Raw genomic sequence first — 23,442 nt, forward strand, 5'->3', positions numbered from 1 at the left:
TGCTCTTGGAAAGATGAACATAGTGCAAAATTTGAAAATACAAAATAACAGTAAGACATAGATCACAATATGAAACATGAATCAGAAGTGACCATATCATATAATGCAATAAATCCTCCGGTAGCTAAGCGAACAGCAAAAGCATCCCCAACAACAAGGATTTCTATAATCTACAACATAATAAAAGAAAACATTAGAACAGAAAAAAGGATTCAGTCAGCATCTGAAGACTTTTTAAGAGGTGATCTAGACTTGTCCCTTTGCGGTGTGTTAGTGAGGAAGGAGACGGAATGCAGAGCTGAATCCTTACCATCCTGAGAGCGAGGCAGGCGGGTGAGATCCCTACCACGTTGCCAAGTAATCATTAGAGGTGTTTAAGTGAGATGTTGGTAGGTTTGTAGATGAAGTCTTGAATTGAGGAGGCTGAGCACAGGAAGAAGGTTGAGTTTCCATATCATTGGACTTTATATCATCCAAAAATTGCTGGAGAAGTGCAGGATCGTAGAAGTCTTTGTATTCTCCATTTCTGATAATACGAAAATGAGCAGGCTCAAATAATCCATATTTGATGTTCATTTAACGCAACTGAGGTCGCAGGGAAAGAAACGCCTTCCGTTGTTCATTTGTTTATTTAGAGAAGTCTGCAGGAATATGGATAGTATGACCTTGAAATAGGAAGGAGCCACGTGAAGGAGCCATTGACAAGATCAGTCGAGTTTGTTCCTGCCGAAGAAAACAAGCAATAATTGGTCTGGGCCGTGCAGAAGCACCAGAACGTGGAGGACCCAGTCTATGAGCACGTTGGATCTCAAGAGGAGGAACAAAAGAAATACCAGTCAGAATGGGAAGGGTCTCATAGAGAAAGATCTTCATGTCTTGCTTTTCAATATTTTCCGGAAATCCAAAAAAACGGATATTGTCTCTACCACTGCGATCCTCTAAATCGATGATTTTACTGTGCAAAAAGAGTAGGTCTTGATCTGAACTCTGAACAGTATCCAGTCGAATCTCCATATCTGATATTTTAGAATCAATAGCGTCAATCCTTGTATGAAAAGTAGTGAGTTCTGCCCTAATAGACTTAGTCTCTGCAGCCAATGATGTCATGGTAATGTCTAGACTCTCCAGTCAACGGTTAACCCGAGAAAGTTCCTGCAAAATGCGTTGCATAGTATCAGACAAGGACTTGTCGCTCTGAGGTGATGCAGCTTGCGATGAAGGAGGCGATGTGGAGCCGTTACCTTTCAGTGTTGAATTAGAAGCTTGCTTTATCACTTCAGTAAAAAGTGGTTGCTTAGGTCCACGACCACCATTTCTATTATTAGACATTATAGCGCACCGTTGTAGTGGTGGTCTACAAAAGCGAATTGATGAAATATTAGAATATGAGGCAATGATGAAACCAATGGCGCATCAAATAACAAAACAAAGGAAGGAGATAGGTTCCAAATTAAAAATTTATGAAACATAAGCAACAAATTAGTGAACAATACATGCAGCATACAGACAATGCATCAAATTGAAAAAAGCACTATATTATGGCCACAAAACAGCAAGCATTGTTTCATAAAACAGGTGCAATACAAGAGCATTAGACTTTACGCGCCAAAAATACCTCATAAACAAAAGCATGTGAGTGAAGTTAATGAGAGCGGCAACAGACCGGCAGTATTATGAGAACAAATTTTAAAATGGTATTAAGGTCTGTACACACTGAGAAAGTGCGTCCCTAAATATGAAGGCGGTACATGAGAGAGCAGAATCACAGTCTACTCACAACTGCATCAGAAAATTCCTTAAGAAAAGCAGTTAGAATAAAACATTAGCATATAGCACTGGTATAGAAAACAGTGACGGTGAATGAATTGCAGACATTCTCTAAAGTTATATGTGGCATAAAGTCATAATGAGAGAACAGCCTGAGATAGTAGAAGTGAAGGAAAAGTGATAGATATGATGGAGTTAATTAATTCTGCACCAAATGTCACGTAAAGCAGCAAAAATAAAGGCACAAAATCCAATTGAAGAAAGCCAAGGAGTAAAAAAAGAGCAAAACATATATTCCTGCATGTGAGACTTCATGCGTTGTTAAGGCAGTAAAAGTCCATGTGTGAAATATTTCTTCAAAGGACTTCACCACTAACGCTGAGGAAAAACCTCTCCTGAATGGGCCAAGAGAGGTCGCTGTGTACTAAGGATACACATAATGTCAGGCAAAAGCTTTCTGCAGTCGCAATGAAGCGCGACCTCGTCGTCTGAGGGGGTGCGGCCTAAAGCCTGGAGAAGCACGGCCCTGTGTTAGCGAGGGGCGCCGCCTGTGCTGTGAGGAGGCATGGCTTCGGCAACGCGTGAATTCCGAGGCGTGCACCAGGAGAGCCGACTACCTCACCGTCATGCCGGGGGAGAGGAGTGGATGCCGCTAGCCACGAAAGAAGTCTACCGATGTGTCCCACATAGTCTACGGCGGCTGCAGGGCACAAAAGGGATGATCCAAACGACCAAGTGAGCCAGGGAAGCTCGTCAGAGGTCCGTCCCTTGGCAGAGCTCTTCTGTCAGGCTGCCATCTTCCTGCGTGGCCAGGCCACGCCCGTCTTTCCAATGCATTTTAATGTATTTTTGGGTGGGATTGTAAATACATGCTTTAGAATATGTTTTAGTGCTTGAACTTAGTAATGTTGAACACGATAAACGTGGAGTGGGTGTTGTATAGCTTTTTAGGACCCTAGTGTAAATTTCCCGATTCATGCCCTTATATAGGTATACATCACCATATCCTTATATAGGCAAAGAAATCATAACCTTATTTAGACATAGCTCATGCAGTCCAAATATGGCATGGCTACTTGCAATAGTTCCGAAAATCCACAACGATTTCTTGGAAAACTCGGCTTCAGCAGCTAGGGACTTCCCCTTGTTCAAATACTTACTTGTCCAAGAACTGATGGAGTTTTTAAAGAACTGAGACTCTTTGATCACGTTATTATGTCCACCTTTACGTCAAACTCGGCACCTTCAAGGTGTAAATATGCCCTCACTTGCCATAGCAAACACATAGTGGTTTGGAGCAGTTCGACTATCTACTTGCCGGACGCAACCTGCTACAGCAAGTGCCGAAGGAAGCCGACCCTCCAGCAGACGCACTGAGAGAAACGTTGTCTTTTCTCTTGCCGAGAAATTCAGCTCCAGTGTTTCCAAGCTACCCTTGCGGGTTGTTGGGAAATCGAGTCTTGTGCCTGACCATCTTCATTCTAAACCAAGGTACGGAGCTGATTAGACCCTAAGAGAAATCTTGGATAGATTCTTGGCAAAGAATACTAAATTTATGATACACCTCACTTACTTCTTCCCTCGTATTCGACCTAGGTTAGGTACATCGGGGTAGGCGTATTTTAGAAGCACTAGTTGAGTACTTTTTAGCCTTTGTTATTTATGTATGTATTTATCTATGGTCTAGGAACCATACAATGCTCTTACAGTGTTATTTTGTTCTACTCTTTTTACTGTATGCATTATATTTTTCAACCAGTATTACAATTGTAGCAGTTCATTTCTTTTGCTTTAAAAAGGAGACTGTTCAATAAATGCTTTTATTGAAAACGTCTGTCTATCTACTTCTATGCAAACTCTGTTGAAACGAAGCATGCACGATTGACTGAGTAAAATATCTATCTACTGATTCCACAACTCTGAAGAACAGTTTTATCTTAGGGAAACAATGTTGTCAGGTTTATGCGGTTGTCAGAAGCTAAATCCCTTCTTGTTAACGCGAGAACATTTCTAGTGACCTCTGAGCTAGCTGGCACTCACAATTAAGTCTAATATATTCGATAGAGACCTAGTAGACATAGGTCTTACGTCAAATCTATAGGATATATTATTCCATTGCGCAGAGCCTATTGGGAATATAGGAACTACACTACAGTTTGTTTATTATTATTATAGTTTTTATAATTATATTGTTTTACATATTTTTGTTATATACATTTCCTCACATATATCAAATGTTCTATTTTATTTTCAATTCATGTATTTCCCCCCACAGATTTATTTTTAGTTCAATTCATTAGAATTACACATACAATCTAGTTGTAGTATACATACATGTTGTACAGTAATTTGAAACAAATATGCAGTTTTTACCCTATTTACATTATTAAAACATGAATGACGAGCGAGTCTCTCCTCAAACTTAATGGGGAGAAATCAGAGATTCTACTACTTGGTAATTCATCCAAACTCCCCACTAAGCTTCTGTGGCCACCCTGCATGGGAACTCCTCCCATCCCTAAAAAAGAAATAAAGAGCCTAGGTATCTGGCTCGACCAGGACCTCAATTTCAAGACACAAGCCAGAAAAACTGCGGGACCATGCTTTGGCCTTTTGCGCACCGCTTGCAAAATACTCCCCCTTATACCCCCTAAGTCTAGGAAACTTTTCATTCAGGGCCTCATCATATCAAGGTTGGACTATGTAAATGCCTTATACCTGGGCGCGCCAAAACTGGTCATTAATAAACTTCAATATGTCCAAAACGCAGCAGCAAGGCTGCTGAGCATTAAACTCAGATGCTCCGCAAAACCCGCCCTCATCTCGCTACACTGGCTACCAATCCATGAAAGAATCACCTTTAAAACCCTATGCATCTCTCACAAAATCCTTCATGGAAAGGGCCCCCTATTCTGAGACCCCTTATCAAACCACATAAAGTCAACAGGCAGCTGAGATCTAACATCTTCTCCTTGGCTAGCTTCCCTTAGAATTAAAAGAGCGAGGTCAGGGGGGCGTCTTTTCTCATATAATGCCCCTAAACTATGGAATGCCCTACCCCTCGACATCCGGAGGGAAACTAATCTGTTGGTCTTCCGTAAGCTACTGAAAACCTGGCTGTTCGCCTGAACCATCTTGCCCTAGATCTAACCTGACGAGTCATAGCGCTGGGACGCCCACGGGTAGCTACGCGCTTTAGAAATCCAATTCAAATTCAAATTCAAATATGTATTAAAAGGTTATATACATTTGTATTTCTACTATTAAAATATATTTATACACTAAAACATTTAGAATTTTTTTTTAAATGCACAAATATTCTTTTTACCATTTTTAACATGTTATTCATATTTTTAAATAAAAACAATATACCTATTAACATTGATTTCCATAGCATGGAAGTCTTGTTTTATTTTCATGTGTCCACCCTTTCTTTTTCCAGTTTCTTTGACTTTGTTGACTTTTCTCATCATTTTGGGTGGTTTGTGGAGTTTTCAGTCGCTATTTCCCTTTGCTGAGCTTCAGTTTAGGTAAGACTGTTTTAATGTATTTTCCAATGGTTTAGTGGTAGAAGGGAGGTGTACAGTCTTGGCAAGGCTAATCTTTCTAATAAGATGCTGTTTTGGTGTATTGTTTTAGTGCAGTATGTGTTAGATAGTTTACATTATTGTGGTAGGTTTTATTTTAATAAGTAAAGTTTATTTGTATTTTATATGCCTGTTCTATTTGTTTAACTTTGATTTCAATGCTTTTGTACTGTATTTTTTTATACTACATTTTTTATTCTTTGGAGTGGGTTTATATGTTTTTTCCTTTACAGGTTTTACTTTCAGATGTTAGGCTATTTTTAACTGGGATGCATTTTATTGTTTTCAAGGAAAAAGAGTTGGCTACTTTTACCAAAATATTTTTTTTGTTTTCTGTCCATGATATTTTGGTTTTCCAAGCATGATTATTTACTTTTTCAAAATGTAGTTTTCTTAATAGATTCCCTGTAATGTTGGATTCACTTTGAATGGTGCATTTTTCTGCGGTTTATTTTTGCATTTTTTAGGACATTCTTTATTTATTTTTTGGGATTCTATTTTTAGGATCATCACTTCTTGACTAGGACTTCAGCTTTAAAATTGATAGTGTGGTCTTACTTTATGTATTTTTTTTATTGGGTAGGTACTGGTAATTATTTTGATCAAATACTTATTTATTTATTTTCTTTGTGTATGTTTTTTTATGATGTTAGCATATTTTTATAGGTGGTACAACAACCAATGCCTGTTTCGTCATTCTTGCCTTATTCAAGGCAGATTCAGTCTCTGTTGTCATATAGTCTATTCTACTTCTGTTGCGTGCTTATCTAGGATCCTGATCGATACTGTGACCTTATGCCCCTATTCGGCTATAAATCCATGTATTCCCTATATTGGCATAACCGTTCAAGTGCGATATTCAGAAAGTCATCTCTGGCCTCACACGAACAGAGCCACATTCCAGAATAGTTCTCTGCCACTTCCTTTGCAACCAATTAGTGCAATGACAGAGCAGAAGTCACTATCTGAAGATTCCTTGATTAACACTCCGAGTTCTTCAACAAGATAAAAACTCAGCAAACCTGGAAATCCCCGCTTGCTGTGTTTTGATTAGTAATGGAACTCTAATGAGCAACTGATAGCTATCACTTCCTAGTGACATCTTTAATTGACGTCTTATGTCCAGCAAACTTACGTCAAACCAGGCACCTGTCAGGTATAAATATTACCAACGTTGCCTTAAGCAATGAGCGTTCCTGTTGCTGCAGCCTGCTGCCCATCGCCTGAAGCTGCTGATACCATTATCGCTGCTAAAGCGCGAACGATGGTGTGGTGTAACTAGGAGCTGAACAGCCGTCCCTCTGCAAAGAGCCCAGCAGATGCCAAGCTGCCCGCGGACGCTGTCCCCCCTCCTCCTCCTCGACGCGCTGAAGAGAGACGCTGCCTTTCTCCTGCTGAGAAATCCAGCTCCAGCGTTTCTAGTCTGCCCTCGCGGGTGACTGGGATACCGAGTTCCCCCTGAAGGAGATACCAGACCTCCATCATTCTATTCAGAGGTATGGTGTTGACTAAACCATTAGAAGAGAATTCTTGAAGCAAACCTTGGCAAAACCAACTTAAACTGAAGCTACTTACTTACTCCCCTCCCAAGTATTAGGCTTAGGTCAGGTACACTGGGGTAGGCGTAGTTAGAAGCACCAGTTGAGTATTTTAGCCTAATGTATATATGAATGTATATATGTTTTATTACTTTTAAACCATTGTATGGCTAAGAAACCATATCAATGCTTTTACAGTATTATTTCGCAATACTTATCTTATTGTACGTACTTTTTATCATAACAAGTCTTGCAATTGTGGCAATACATTTCTCTTGTACGAGAAGAAAGACTGTTCAATAAATGTTAACCTTTTATTGACAAACGCCCGTCTCTCTATTCTCTACATATCGTGAAAGTAAACTGCACTAACCTGACTGAGTAAAATAAATGTCTATTGTTTCACACGACCCTAGAGATTGACTCTTGATCTGAGGAGCAAAGTTGTCATGTTGCACGGTTGTTGGAAAGCTGAATCCCTTCTTGTCTGTGCCAGGGAAGCTGATCACTTCCTATGCAGAGAAGAAAGTTTCCAGTGACCTCTGAGCTAGTTGGTAACACACCCAATTAAGTTTAGCATAGTCAGTGGAGGTCTGGAAGATCCGCACTTCTACGTCGATACTACTGTTTATGTTATTCCAATGCGCAGGGCCTAGTGGGAAACTAGAAACTACACTACACTTCCAAGTCACCACGTCGCGAGGACAGGGGTGGCGTGCACCAGTACTTTAAACTGGCAGGCGAGCTTTCCATGTACTCCTTCATGTACACTCACTAGGGCGGGCGGATACTACATACAAGAATATTCAAATCAACTTGTTTCTGTGAAAGCGGTTGGAAGTTATCAAAAGCCATATGTTTTGACTCTTTCATACAAAAAAACTTGGAAGTGCATTGTCTATCTTAAATAAGTTGGAGGGCCAGAAAGCTCCACATATTGGAATAGGATATTTTCGTTGGATTGATGTTTCACGGATGAATACAGTGCAGCAATTTTTTTAGAATAGACCATATGACACCAGAGACTGTTACATTTATGTGGCTTGAAAAAGTCAAGAATGAAGAAACACGTGCTGGCTGATGTTTCTCTGGAGGAGTAGTTTCCTCAGAGTAAACCAACTTTTAATGGAAACTGGATCGTATTTTGGGGGGGAATTGACTTATTGCCTGGACTTTTATATACCAACTGTGTTATATAATATATGATCAACATTAAGAAAGTGATTGTATGCTCAAGAATCTGCTACTCTTGTCGATCAGGCTGATTTTTATGAGAGTGCTGGGTGCGGGTCCTTTATATACATCTACTAGATCCAACGCAGTTTGGGTTTAGACCTGGACATAGCACCAAGAGTGCTCTGATCAAGGCCACACAGGAAATAAGGGCAGCACTAGACAAGGGAGGGACTGCAGCCCTTATTCTCCTTGAACTGTCTGCAGCCTTTGATACAGTCAACCGTACTGCCTTGAGGCATTAGGCAGAAAAAAGAAGGCTCTTGCACAGCTGAAATTGTTCTTGAAAGGAAGAGAACATATAGCAGTGCTCTACAGATACACTTCTAAACCCTTCTCCTTCCTATGTGGGGTACCACAAGGGTCCTCACTTAGCCCCACATTGTTCAACCCATATGTAAGTGAACTGGTTTCACTGAATAAATACTTTCGATTTTCCCTCACTTCCTATGCAGATGACATGCCAATTGTGCTTTCGGCTCATAACAATGCCAACATTGTAGGTTCTCAGTTCCATGATTGCATGCAGCCTATCAGTGTCTGGATGGGCAATCATTGCCTAAAGGTAAACTCTGGTAAGACCGAGGTTACTCTTTTTGTGAACAATATTCAGCTCTGGAATCCTACCAGCTAACCCCTGAAAATGTGACCACTCCTAACTCCAGTTCTGAAGGCTACAATCGTAGGTTTGGTAATTGACGACAGGTTGGATTTCGGTAGTCAAATCAACTTTGTAGTCTCTTACTCATTTAATACTCTGTGGATAATTAAGAAAGTCCTCTCATTCATTCCACCAGATGCCAAAACAACTTTAGATGTATCCAAAATTGATTACTGCAATGGGTTGTAATTGAATCTACAAGAACAACAACTTAATAAACGGCAGATTTTGCAAAATGCAGCAGCCAGGTTGCCTCTGGGTATCCCCTAATGTCAATCAGTCAAGCAGGCAATCAGGGGGCTTCACTGGCTGGCAGTCAGAAACAGCATTAAATTCAAGGCGATTTGCTTAACCTATAAAGCTCTGCGTGACAGTGGTCCTGTGCTTCTAAAAAAAACATTCAAATGGTTTGAACCTACCTGGAATTTACGCTCTAGAGGAGCAATGAAAATCAGGTCTTCTAGAATTAAGAGAGTGAAATGGGCAGGAAGTAGTTTTTGTTACTGGAGCCACCAAATACTGAAACCTTATTCCCTCCAGCATCAGGGCTGTCCCTTCCATGCTTACGTTCAAAAAGCTCTGAAAAACATGGCTTTTTAATATTTATGACTCTTCCAATTGTGTACATGCTAAAGTAGATGTGCGCTCTATACATTTTTTAACATAACATATCATAGTTTTAGTTTTTTTACTTCTGTTGGAGGGACTGTGGTGACGCATCCCTGAGAGTGCTGCTATGTCAGAACTGGTAAACCTTTTAACATTCGGTGTGTTTTGAATGACTTTGGTAATAACTTTGATGAAGAAAATCTTGAAAGCAATCAAGAGTTGCTTTTAGGTGTGAGGTCTGTCAACTCCAACGATGAAGGATTATTATTGATCCAAACCTTGATGTATCAATTGAGGGTCATGTTGTAAAATTATTGGTTGATACAGGTGCACGCATAACCATCATTTCAAAGGATATTTTTGATATGTATTGGCATAACAAAGTTTTATTTCCCCCTGATATATCTACTGTAGCGTTTGAAGGAAGTAAAGTAGATCTCATAGGGTTTTTTTGGTCAGATATACAAATTTTGAGTGAATCAATACATGGAAAAGTCTATGTTGCAAGAAAAGGGATACATGTGTTAGGTCTCATTCACCAAGCTGAATTTGGCATCACAATTAGACCTGGTTTAGAACAACCTATTTCGTTTGAAGGTAAGAGAATAAGCTCGATAACCACTCAGGACAAATTCTGGGAGGAAAGGTTTTTGAATGTTTTTAATGACAAACTGGGTAAAATTTTGGATTTCACTTATTGCATTAAAGTCAAAAATGACGCTGTTCCAGTGAAACATAAACTGCGCAACATACCATTAAGTGTGAGGAGTGATCTCTCTGCCATGCTTAATGATATGTGCTCGCAGGGTATTATCGAGAAAACTGATGGAACTTTATGGTTGTCCCCGATTGTTCTAGCGAAGAAAAAGAATGGGGAATTACGCATGTGTGTGGATATGAGGAGCGTGAATGAGGCCATCTGGGTAGATAATTACCCACTGCCCAGGATAGAAGATTTGATAACTAAGGTAGGACCAGCTAAGTGGTTTAGCAAACTGGATTTAAGAGCAGCTTACCACCAAGTAGAATTAGAAAAAAGTTCAAGACACCTGACTGCGTTTGTAACTCCAGATGGAGTTTTCCAATTTTGCCGTATGCCTTTTGGCATTGCATCTGCTGCGGCAGTTTTTCAAAGACTTATGTCGGATATGTTTGTTGGAAATAATCATGTAGCAATCTTTCAAGATGACATCTTGATTTTTGGCAACAGTGAGGCTGAGCATGATGTTGCATTAATGGATGTTTTGGGAACATTAGAGAGGAGAGGTGTGACCTTGAGAAAAGATAAGTGTATATTTAAGACTAAGGAAATTGAATATCTTGGACATGTTTTTACTGCTGAGGGGATTAAACCTAGACCAAGTCTTGTAAAAAGTATTGTAGATGCTCCTGCACCTCAGAATAGAGACCAACTACTGTCTTTTTTAGGGTTATGCGAGTTTTATGCAAAGTTCATGCGTGATTTTGCGAGCATTACTGAATGTTTTAAAGTTCTACTTAAAAAGGGTCAGAATTTTGTTTGGTCTGAAATTTGTCAACAGACATTTGAACGTATTAAAAGAGACATCACTTCAGCACCTGCGCTCCAACCATTTGTAGAGGGAAGGAAAACTTGCGTAACTGTTGATGCTTCAGAATATGGGTTAGGTGCAGTTTTAACTCAGTCTTTCAACAATCATGAAACTACTGTGGGTTTTGCTTCTAGGACCTTGCGTCCTCCTGAACGGAAGTATTCAGTTATTGAAAAGGAGCTATTGGCGTGTGTGTGGAGTGTAGAAAAATTCAGAGCCTATTTATGGGGGAGACCATTTTTGTTGAGGACAGGTCATCGTCCACTAGTAGAAATCCTATCAGGGAAAAAATTGAACCACACTACTGCACGTATAGCCAGGCTCTCAGCAAGACTTTTAGAGTTCACCTTCTCAGTTGAATATATTCCCGGTGGGAAAAATTCAAGAGCAGATTGTTTATCGAGACTTCCTGTTGATGACTGCGTTGAATATGATTGGGAGTCAGAGGTAGAAGAATGCTTTATCGCCTTTATGGGTGATTCGAACATCTGTAAGAATGAGAATGAATGGATCCATGAGTTGCAAAAGGACACCATTCTAAAACAGGTGTTACAAATGGTGGTCTCAGGATGGCCGAAAGAAAAAAGTTTGGATGAGAAGCTCCAGTGTTTTTGGAAAGTGTCTGATGAATTGTCATTAGAGTGCAATAAGCTTATGCGTGGTGATAGGCTCATCCCTCCAACTTGTTTTCATGAACGTATCATTAACTTGGCACATTCTGGTCATCTAGGTGCTACTGCCACTAAAAGGAAAATAAGAGATCATTTTTGGTGGCCAAAGATGGATCATGAAATTGATCTGTATATTCGTGATTGTAGGAAGTGTATGACTAGTGACAAAGTTTTTAAAACGGAAAAAGAAATCGACTGCTTCACTGCTTGCCCAGAAAGAGCTTGGCAGCGAGTTGGAGTGGATTTCCTAGGACCATACCATGTTCTACCTAACCATATGAAGTACTTTATTGTCTTGATCGACCATCTTTCAAGGTGGGTTGAGATTAGAGGAGTAATGGAACCAACGTCAACTAATGTCATAAAATTTTTTGCTAGGGAGGGCATTCCCAACGAAATACTTACTGACAATGGTGTACAGTTCATCTCTAGTGAGATGCAACTATTCTTAGAAAATTGTAACATCAAACATGTTAAAACACCACTGTACAGTCCGCAGAGTAACGGTAAAGTTGAGAGATTCAACAGAGTTTTAGTTAAATGCATTCAATCTACTTTGAAATGTAACATGAATGTGGAAATGGCTTTGAAAGAATTAATTTGGAGTTATAGAACAACACCCCACAGTGTTACAACTAAAACTCCGTTCGAGTTGATGCGAGGAAGAAAAGCAACTACTGAGCTATGTCCTTATTGGTTGTCTTCTGGTTTCAATAAAAATGTAGATATTAGTAATGCATGGGACGTAGCTAAGTACAATTCTGATATTTCTAGTGCTAAAAGAATTGGTAAGGATGTTGTAAAAACAAAATTGGAATTAGGAACTTGGGTGCGTGTCAAAAATCCCTGTCTTGTTGGGAAGGGGTATTCTAAATTTAAAGCACCTCTACAAATTGTGGATTTAAGAAGAAATGCAGCAAAATTGTCTGATGGGAATTGGTGGAATGTTTCCCGCTTAGCAATTGATCCTGGAGCTAACTTTACCAGTTCCAAGCCCAGACCTGCTAACTGCCATTCCAATTTAGATAATGGAAAAGTGGAGGAGGAAATTGTCAGAAGGAGTTTGCGCACTAAGTTTGTTCCCAGAAAATTAGAAGACTTTGTTTGTGATTAGTTTTTTTTTTTTTCTCATTTGCGAAAGGAGGAAAGGCTAGTTTGCTGTTAGTTTGCTGTATTAAATATTTATGTGCATATTGTTTTGAAATGTAATGAAATGTTAGTACACCTTATTACCTTTTCGCTATGTTGTTACTTGTTTGCCTTTTGTTTAAAAAAGGGGAGATGTGTGGTGACGCATCCCTGAGAGTGCTGCTATGTCATGGAATCTGGCTCACCGGATTCCGTGACAGGCAGTTGCTCTCTGGCCCCAACTAGCCGAGACACGTCTCCGTGTCTCTGTCTTCAATAAATATATTCCTCGTCTAAGAAGTATCTCCAGGTGTCATCTTTCACAGGGACTTATGCTTTTGATTTCATGTGTAAATTCTTTGTTAGTTGCATGTCCTATGTTCAGGGTGGATTTTTTTAGGTGCCAACTTATGCTCTGGTTAACATGATAATAGCATCCCCAAATGTGGGTAGATTTTAAGTATGGTCGAAATCATTGCCTGCCCAAAATCTATCATAACTTTTTTGTGAGTTATAGTTGTTATTGTGTTGTTTTAAATGTGTTAGCATTTCATCATAAGTTGCAGGTAATAATGCAGGTGCGAATGGTAGGTTTGTATTTTGATATTGGCCCTGTATTATGTATATTTGACTAAATAGCGGAGAACACAACTTAAAAGTGCAGTAGCACAAATGCTTATTATTTTATCGCTATCGAGGTTGTCATATAATATAAAGGCATTCTTTTATGTGTGATTATTAAGTATTTGGGTATGTCTATGTGTTCCTTTTTGTTTAGGTGTTACTGGTGTTTCTCTGGCTGCTCTACGTGTTATGGCAATTAATCTTTATAGGGAGTTGGCCTGTTGTTTGTTTAAGACTGTTTGGTACAATATTTTATGTATCATTCCTGTTGCCTCTTGTGAGTTTGTACTGGCCTCTTTAGGGTGCTGTACAATATTTGACTTCTATTTCAGTAATATTATGGGGATGGTTATACATCCTAGTGCTTCCCACTGTTTCATTTTCTTTTCCAGTGTGTTTTCTCACTGATGGTGCTCTCCTTGTGATAGATATGTTCTTTATAATTTGACAACCCCCTTAATACCAGCCTCCCTTTTGAGGATGTGATACATTTTGCTGTTTACGACATTGTATCTGCAGGTTTTAGCATATAGAAAATGTACACTATTTAGAAAAAAAGATGTGATGTTATTTTTATTTTACACTATTACAAAGCAGGGGCACATTTTAACTAATGTTCTGGATGCTGTCTACGCTTCATTTTAGTTGTGGAGTTTTGCTTTGCAGGTTTGTTCTTTGTTGTTTTTGACAGTGTTTTCTTTTGTTTCTGCCTGTTGAGAGGAATAATGTGTTAGTTGTGTCTATTTATAATTTAATATAAAAGTTAATAAGGGTTTTGCATGTTTTAATAAAAAATATTAAATAGATGAAAGGGTTATTTTTAGTTTCATTTGGGTTTTGTGCTTTGATTAGAAAACGTATTTTCAAGGTGACCTTTTTGTATTTCAAGTAAGTTGGCGTCTGTGTCTATATTTTCTTTTCCTGTTTTTTTCTTCTTGTGGAGGATGCAAACGTTTGTTGAGGAATAAACATTCAGCATAGCTTTAACTATTATTTATTAATTCTGTTTCATTTTTAGTCTGACTTACTTTGTTTGTAGTGTTTAGTGGTTTGTTGAAGTGTTTCAGTCTTCTTGTGAGGCTTTGCAATGTGGCAGAGTGTTGCTGTCCTGCTGTGATTCTTTTTTAGGAAGCATTTTGCTGTGCTCTTTTGTTGCCTTTTTAGACTGTTTGTTAATTGGACAAATGCATTTATACTTAACTGTTTTTAAGTTTAATTTGATGGGTTGTTTGGTTACTAGTTTGATTTGTTTGGACAATATATGGTAAACACTAAGGGATCATTACGATGCCTGCCATCAATGCAGGGTTGGCAGTCCTGCACCCCCGATTACGATGTGACTGCCACCGCAGTGGTCACATCCTTGAACCTTAACATTGCGGTGGCTGCTGCTAGCTGCAGCACCCATCTTAATGTTACAAACCCATATTGTGTGTTTCCCTGCACTACGTGATAGGCACCGACACAGTGCCTGCCACCTGGTGCAGGGAAATGTAGGGGGGTACCATGGGTACCCCCTCAGTGCACAGCCCCCTCCCCCAACACAAGGGGTGCCTGCAATTGTTCGTTGGGAATGCCCTCCCTAGCAATCCCCGCCAGCCTTTCCATTGCAGATTCACCGCCTGTTAGGCACCGCCACCATTCTATTCATGCTGACCCCTCCGCCATGCAAGCAGTACGATTGTCTTTGGCAAAACCGTGGCAGGTGGTCTTTGCAACTACCACGGTACTAGTTGATTCCCCCCGCCATCGAAATGTGGCGGGGTTAAAATTGCTGTCAGATGGCGGAGGGCCTGTCACTACACGGCTTGCAGTGGCGGGCCTTCCGTGATTGAATGACCCCCTATGGGCCTTATTACGAGTATAGCGGACCTAGGACTGCCATACTTGTTGAGGTCGTCTGACCACTGTAACCACAGCAGGTCTGCTCGCTGTATTTCGAGTGTGGTGGTCGGACTGCTAAAGGGCCGTCACCTTGATCCAGGATCCCGTATCGGTGGTACAGCGGTAAACGGAAGGAATATACTGATGGTGCTGCTGCCGCACCTGCGAGCATAATCTGAGTTGCATTTCCACCGCCAATTTCATGGCAGTGAGCCCACCATGAAAAGGCTGGCAGAGAAACAACTAAGGTAGCCCTAACTAGGCCCCCTCCACTTTTGGGCCTTAGGGTGCATGCTGGGGAGCACATATTGTGCACCCCTAGAATTGCAATCCCATTCCTGCACGGACTAGCATGCATGACATGGTGCATGCCACATCATGCAGGAATGTGCTGCAGGCCCTGTTACAGCGGCGGTCAGCTGTTAAGGCTCTCCTTTGAGCCTAACACAGCAGATGCGTCAGAATCCAGTGGGCAGGCACAGTATGGGCTTGGTGGTCCTCCTTCCAGCACAACAGTGGCAGTGCCGCAGACGGACCCTCAAATTCTTAATAAGGCCCATAGTAGTGTTTTCATTTTCAATTTGTGCGTATACGTGATATAATATTTAATATTATTTTTAATGCAGCATTGTGTTGATTTTCTAGATTTTGATATTTTGTTTTTCATAATTATTGTTATGTTTCCTTGTTTTTAATGTGCAGGTGATAATTGTTATTTTGTTTACGATGTTGTAATTTTTATATTTATTCCACAATATTTTTTTGTTTGATATTGAGAGTTTACTGTCTAAGTTTAGATATAGTGTCACACAACATTCTAGCATAAACTGGACCGAGTAAATACCATTACTAATTCTAAACTGTTAACCCAACAGAACTAGCAATCTGAGTTTGCACATAAGGAAAAGCATAAAATCCTCGATTCTGCTTTTAGCGAGATTTTGAAATAGTGTGGTAATATATTAGGTGATAAAATCTTTATAAAGCTGTATTCTTTACTAGCTTGCATTTCTCGCTTAAAAGTGTGATACCAGTCAGGCTAGTCAGCTGCAAGATAATGCCTTACAAGTTCTACTATTCCTTACAACTCAGGCTGAGACATTTATTTTCTGGGGAGCTGCCTGCCAAAATGAGAAGTGATACAATACAAAATTCATTCTCTTCTCACTGACAGTGCACATGGCCTACAGGTCTAGCCCCAAAATGTAAACTTGCTTACAAATACTGTTGTTACATATGGAAGTACTCAAGGATTGAATGCTTGTGGATGTGGTAGGGAAGTCTAATTTTGGGTCCTCCCATTATTCTGCATCTCATCATCGCCGTGTATTCATCCACGTACTGGCTCTAGTTTTTTCTCTACTCAGTGAAGACGGGTATAACGGTACATGTGCTCCCTTGTTTAGATAACTGGTTAAAATGTGACTCTTCTTTTTTATTGACAGGCAAAGGTACCTGATAAGACTGCAAGATATTATGGGGTATATGCATGAGTCCATTACGCCGCTGCATTGTCACTTTTTGTGACATTCCGACATCGCAATTCCCAATATCATATCTATGTAGTCATGCAAAGTCACTTTGCGTGTCTTTGAATGGCCTCATAGAGATGGAGTAAGGCAAGGCAGTAGAAATCGCTGAGTTGCCTTACTCTTCGTTATGGAGGTGTTCTGTGAGTTTTGTGGTCGGTTTTCCCACGCAACACCCATGGATTTTGACGCTTCCTCAGATTTACAAAACCATGTAAATTTGCGGATGTGTCAAAGCCTTACGCCTCCCCAGTAATAAAGTTATTTTTCCTGGTTTTTTTCCTCTTTCCATGTTTGCTGCATTCTGCAGTACACATAGAAAGAGGAAAAGCCTCCCAGAATTATTTTTTGTGCAGGAAAGTACCCCTTCCTGCACAAAAACAATCCTACTGACCACACAGGCACCCTTGCACCATGGTGCAAAGGGTGTCTGCATTTGGGTTAGAGTCCCAAACGGCACCAGCGCTGGCGGGAAAGGATATGAATTCAGGGCCTCATTTATGGAAAGTGTTGCATTGCTGTGGTAAAATAGCGATGCAACTCTTTTCAGTGCGCCCTTCTTGCGACATCATGGATGGAGCGTATTTACTGTACGATACTCCATGTCACAAGGATTGACAGATACGTCAGGAATCCTGACGTATCTGTCGGTGCAAAAATGTAGCAGTGCTGGAGTGTGTCTGGAAACAGACACAACTCCGGCAAATAACTCCAGCAAAGTGTCATTTTACAAAACGCCTACACCACTCCTTATGCCTGCTCCTTGCAGGCGTAAGCATTTGATGCAGTGAGGCCGTAGAAGTAGCGCAGTGCAATCTCATAGATTTCATTGCAACACTTCTATGAGCCTTTTCTGTGCCAGAATGCCCACCCTGCATACATTATACCTGTCACAAGTATAATGTAGCGCAGGGGTTTACAAAGTGACGCATCTGCCTAGAGGAGTCAATTTGTAAATATGGCGTAGTATGCTGCTTTTTTATGCCGTCACAGCATCACAAAAAGTGACACAATGGTGGCGTAAGGGCCTCATAAATACAGCCTTCACTGTTTTAGATAAATACGGTGCATTTCTGCCCTTTCACTTTGACGTAGGGCAGCGCAACAAGGTGACTTTCTATACTGCCCAATGCAAAAACCACATAAATGAGGCCCTATGAGTTTGGGTTCTTCCTGCATTGGAGGAAGTCACTCAAGGCCAAGGCCAACAGTTCATAGGGTTAGGTTCTGGCGAGATCAAAGAACTGTGGTCCATCCAGATGAAAGGCTCATATTGTACCCCAGTAGAGGTAATCATAAAGCAGGCAGCACCATGTTAAAATGCACTTTGCTTATTAGTCCACTTAATATGAAGGTAGTAAATACCTCAGTGGGAGCAGCCAATGACCCACTGACAAAATATCAGTGTATGAGCTCACAGCAGCTCATTGCTCCATGGAACACTCTCACTTCACAATAACAAGGTACATTCACAATTCTCCTGCCTTACCAGGAAAAGGGCAACACATGATAAGTCGGCCTCAGTGCATTGTTATATTTTTTATTTTTATTTATCTGTTTATTGACATTTCAAGTGTTAAGTGCAATGTCACGGCCTTGCAAGGCAGCTCAAACAGTAAATAAACATACAAACAACCTGTGATCGACCGTTGCAAAGTAACATTAATAACAAATGTCCCATCAGCATCAGCAATTGCATTTGCGGCAGCAACAGCACCTATACATGATAGCATCATCTCTATTCATTCTGCGAACTATTGGTAGCCAGTTGTTGCAGATATTGGAGTAATGGCTCCCAAATGTCCTTGAGCCTAGACATTGTAGGCAATTCTTCTGCATATAATGCAAGGTTTTCTTAACAATACACCATGTCCCCAATCCAGTTCTCAGTTTTCGGGGCTATAAAACTTTCCCAGTGTAATGCAACTCGGCTCGTGGCCATCAACAATGCAATGCCACAAACTTACCCAACGTCCCTTTTAGTTGAGGTACATAACAAAGCAACCATTTTGATGGTGTACATTTCAATAAAAGCCAAGCCATTTCCTGTATGCATTTCAACACACCTTCCCAGAATATTAGTACCCGTCTACAATCCCACACTAGATGCCAAAAGTCAACATCGGATTGGCCACACCGCTTGCAGTTACTTGTTTCCCTGAGACCACATTTATATAGTTTAATAGGGGTATGATAAGTCTGATGAATATACTTAGTGTATAATGCGCAAATTGCCGTTGGGTGTGAGGGTGCTGATTAATTTGCATATATGCTCCCATTCCATTTCCGACAGTGGTGGTGTTAATCTATCATTCCAGCGGTTCAGTGACTTTCTCATCCCGCACTTCCCTATATAATTTGGTTACCAGCTTTCGCTGTGAGGGTGCAACCAGTAGCATTTGTAAAGATCACCGTGCTGGGGGTTCAGTTGGATATGTGTTATAATGGGTTTTGACTGCCTGCCTGAGCCTGTGTACGGTGAAGTTAAACAGTAGTGAAAGGTTAGTAATATACTGAAGATCCTCTGCAGTGATAAAGTGTCAGTCGAGATAGATATCCTGCATGGAGACTATACCCACCTCTCTCAATGCCCTCAGTGGGCCTTCCTCTCGCGTTAGTGATAATGCTGCATGATGCGCAAGGGGCACGCATTGTTAAACTTATGTAATCTATCCCATTGAAGGTTATTCATTGCCAAGAAACTGTAGTGAATACACTTAAACTTCTTGATGTAGAAAGTATATTTATTTAATACTCAACCGGACACAGAAACATACGTGCCACCTGGAGTTAAACTGAGAAAACAACTGCACTCTGGTGCCGTTAGAATTTTGAATATACAGCAAACAGTTTGACATACAAAGATAAACAGATTATTCTTTATCCTCGCAGGCTCTCTCAGCAAGCAGAACACTACACATCTCCTCCTTTACACAAAAAATAAAAGCTTATTCACAAAAATAATCATTCAAAGCGGTAGGACGTCTGAGGACTCTTTTTCTACCAGCGTTGACATCTTTAACTCCATGTTGGATGCCATCTTCATTTTCTTCAACATGGTGAGCATGTGATTCGTTAGAAGAGTCATTTAAAATCTTAAATTGTTTGACATCAAAACTACTGGATATGGGAACCTTGCACACAGAGACCCTCTTGAGGTTCCAACGCTTACCATCTTCTAAAATAACAACATTTTTCTTTAAGCTTGCAATTCGTTGAGGGTCAAAGAATTTGCTGACACCTTTCTTCACAAAACCTTTTTTTTATTCTTACCCATTGACCAACAGAGAGTTTGACATTTTTCGTGCTTTTTTTGCATCATAGAATTTCTTATACTTTTCATGTTTGATAAAGATTATTTTTAACATTAGCAGAAGACCAATACACTTCACTCGTATTCTTGACCCAACCAGGATTCCACTTAGCTCTGGGTTTCTCCCTCTCATGAGCTCAAATGAGGAAAACTTGGTTGAATCAACAATTGCAACTCTATAAGCCCAAAGAGTTTTAAATATTTGAATTTCTCATGGAATATTATTTTGAAAAGCTAACTGAATTGCACCCTTCAATACTCTGTTGTGCCTTTATATCAAACTATTTCTGCTGGGATTGTAAAGGGAGGTGGTTTTGTGCGTGATGCCACATTTAGATAAATATTGAGCCATAGCTTCCGAAGTAAATTGCACACCATTATCACTAATTATGGTTGCAGGTGTACCTTCTGATATGAAAACGTCATAAAGAAATACAATGACAGTCTCAGCATCTAACTTTTTGATGACTTTAAGAACCGGCCATTTAGAAAAAGCATACATCATAGAAATACCATATTTCTTAGAACTGCCAACAGGACCCATGATATCTACTGCAACACACTCCCATGGGGAATTCGGACACAAAAAATCACCCATAGGAGGTCTGAGAGTTTTAAGAGTCTTGTCCACCGAAGAACACAAACTGCAATCTCTACCATTCTTTCTACAGAAATATCCAAACCAGGCCACCAAAATCTGCTTTCACAATGCATTTGGTTTTAAAAATTCCTAAATGTCCCTCATGACAGAAAGCAAGTATTCTTTCCCTTAAACCGGAAGGAGGAATAATCTTGTCACCTCTCTTAAGATTACCATCCAGCAAGGATAATTCTTCTCTAATTTCCCAAAAAGGTTTTACATCACTGACATCAAATTTACGAGGCCACCCTTGGCTAACGAATTCAAACACTTTTTTTAAGCTGTCATCATTAGTCAAAGCATCATTCCATTCTTCTTTTTTAAAGGATTCCAACCCATGGTCCCATAACCATGCAATTTGAACACAATCCATTAGGTCGTCCTGATTTTCCACCATTTGGACTGCCAAATGTGAAAGAAAATCTGCAACAGCATTTTTTCTTCCCGGAAAATATTCAACTTTGTACAAAAAATCCCAAAGTCTCATGGAAATGAGTGCTAAACTAGCTGAAACATTTATCATACTGATGTTAGACAAGACCTTAACAAGCGGTTTATGATCGCATTTGATGGTAACTTCTTTCCCCCACACTCAACCGCCCTGCTTGTATAATGCCCTGTCTAGCATTTGAGCTGGAAGCATCCAACACATTCCTGAGTGGCCATCAGGTTTGTATCCAAGCCTCGATTTGACATCACAAGTCATTCACCACTGCTATTAGCTTGACCATGAAACTCATAAGGATGTGAGGAAAATACTTTCAGCTAGCTTGAGTCAATGACTTACCTGGTTCTGGGGAGCATGGACTGAGACAGAAAGCGAAGAAACAATAGATCAACTTTCGGAATATTTTCATGTTTCAAAGAGCTGAGTCAGAACTGCAAACCTGTGAAGGAATAGAGACAACATACACAACATGTAAAATATTGACGAGCAAATTCGACAAGCAAATTAGACACGTTCGAGCATTGCCGATGGAAATGATAAAAGGTACGAAACTTCTTTGGCGGAATCCTGGGAAAGTCACCCGCGCACAGTTTCCGATGGATGCTTTGCATGTTTTATGGAAGACATTGTTTAAAATGTAAAATGTAAATTGATACTTGTATAGCGCACTACTCACCCGCAAGGGTCTCAAGGCGCTTGTACGAATACCGCTGTGGAACCCATCCTGGCTTTCCCTGTGAGGCGTCCACTCCTGGGCACCCCCAAGGTGGAGGCCAGGCATCCTTAGCATTGTGGGGGCCGTTGTGGAGATTAAGCAAGCTATTGCCCAGAGTTGCAGAGTGGGACTCCATGATTGGAATAGGCACCGAGGCGAGAATTATCAGGTCCATGGAATTTTGAGCCCAAGACCCGCCGAGGCGGGGAATTGAACCCTGGTCCCGGGCTAGACCTCTGCATCAGGGTCTGCCGCTCTTATCATTGAGCCACACTTCTCTGTTTAAGATGACATACATCTGAAGAGACGCAGCCCTGAAATCTATCACACATTACTTGTAGTGGAGAACTGGTCAATCCCCCTGCTTTTTTACACACAAAAGTGTGCCGTATATCAAGTATGAAATAAATAATTCATTTGGAACGGATATTCAAAATAAATGAAAACTTTTGTTCCTCATCTAACTGAAAGCCTTCTTTTGTGACAAACGGTTTATTTTACAAAAAGAGGAATTAATATTGCTGCTTTTTCTTCTATTTGTAATAATGTAACATTTTTAGGTCTGGCATTAGCTAAAACCTTTTGATTTTGAGGTCTGGCGTTAGCCAAGACCTTTTGATTTTTCTAGTATTGTATGTATAATATGCTATTTAAAGGGGCTTTTAGCCAACACTCTTCATCCATTGGTCTGTTGCTATGTCATTCCCATTTTGTTTCTGCACACTACAGCATGGGGCAATGAGCCAGCCTACGTCGGCCACTGTCTAACTTCCCTTTGAGCAAGTGCATTTAGCCCTTTCACAAGAGGCATATGCACACACAAGGTAGTTCCCCCCAGTGTCTGTGTTTTTGCTTTTACTCTATTATTACTTTAGTGTCAGCTTTGTTTATAGAGCCTGATGTGATTGCCGGACACTTTCTACCATACGCAATTACAGGGCGCAGTTCAGATGAATCAGTTCCTGGCCCTTATTTATGAGGCCGTCCGTCACTTTTACGCCGCCAGTGCGTCACTTTTTGTGACGCACCAGTGGCGTACAAAATGCGCCTTGTTGCGCCATATTTACAAAGTGACGCATCTAGGTAAATGCGTCACTTTGTAAACCCCTGCGCCACATTATACCTGCGCCAGGTATAATGTATGCAAGGGGGGGCGTATTGACGCAAGGAAGGGTCGTAGAAGTGACGCAGTGAAATCGATGAGATTTCACTGCGTCACTTTTAGGACGCCGTTGTGTCAAAATCTTGCGCCTGCCTCACAGCAGGCGTAAGACTTGCGCAGGCCCTTTCACATGAGGCTTGCCCCATGTGAAAGGACGCATTGCTGGAGTTGCGTCACTTTTGTGACACACTCCAGCAATGCGTGACTTTTGTGCTTACCGATACGTCAGAAATACTGACGTATCTGTAACTCCTTGCGACATGATGCGTCATACAATAAATATGACGCATCAGGAATGTCGCAAGGAGTGCGCACTGAGAAGTGACGCATCGCTGCTTTCACGCAGCGATGCGTCATTTCTC

At 40.6% G+C, this 23,442-nt stretch overlaps 1 protein-coding gene across 1 annotated transcript in view; it reads right to left on the bottom strand.

Annotated features, from left to right (window-relative positions):
- Positions 1 to 23,442, bottom strand: part of LOC147683399 (coagulation factor X-like) — a 214,253-nt gene that overhangs the window by 160,741 nt on the left and 30,070 nt on the right. The window contains exon 2 of the mRNA XM_086943818.1: positions 21,543 to 21,642. Within this exon, the coding sequence (XP_086799944.1) occupies positions 21,543 to 21,612 (70 nt within the window). The 5' untranslated portion in view covers positions 21,613 to 21,642. The remainder of the gene's footprint in view (positions 1 to 21,542; positions 21,643 to 23,442) is intronic.

The sequence above is a fragment of the Lissotriton vulgaris genome, chromosome 11, assembly GCF_964263255.1.
Source record: "Lissotriton vulgaris chromosome 11, aLisVul1.2, whole genome shotgun sequence".
Lineage (NCBI taxonomy): Eukaryota > Metazoa > Chordata > Amphibia > Caudata > Salamandridae > Lissotriton > Lissotriton vulgaris.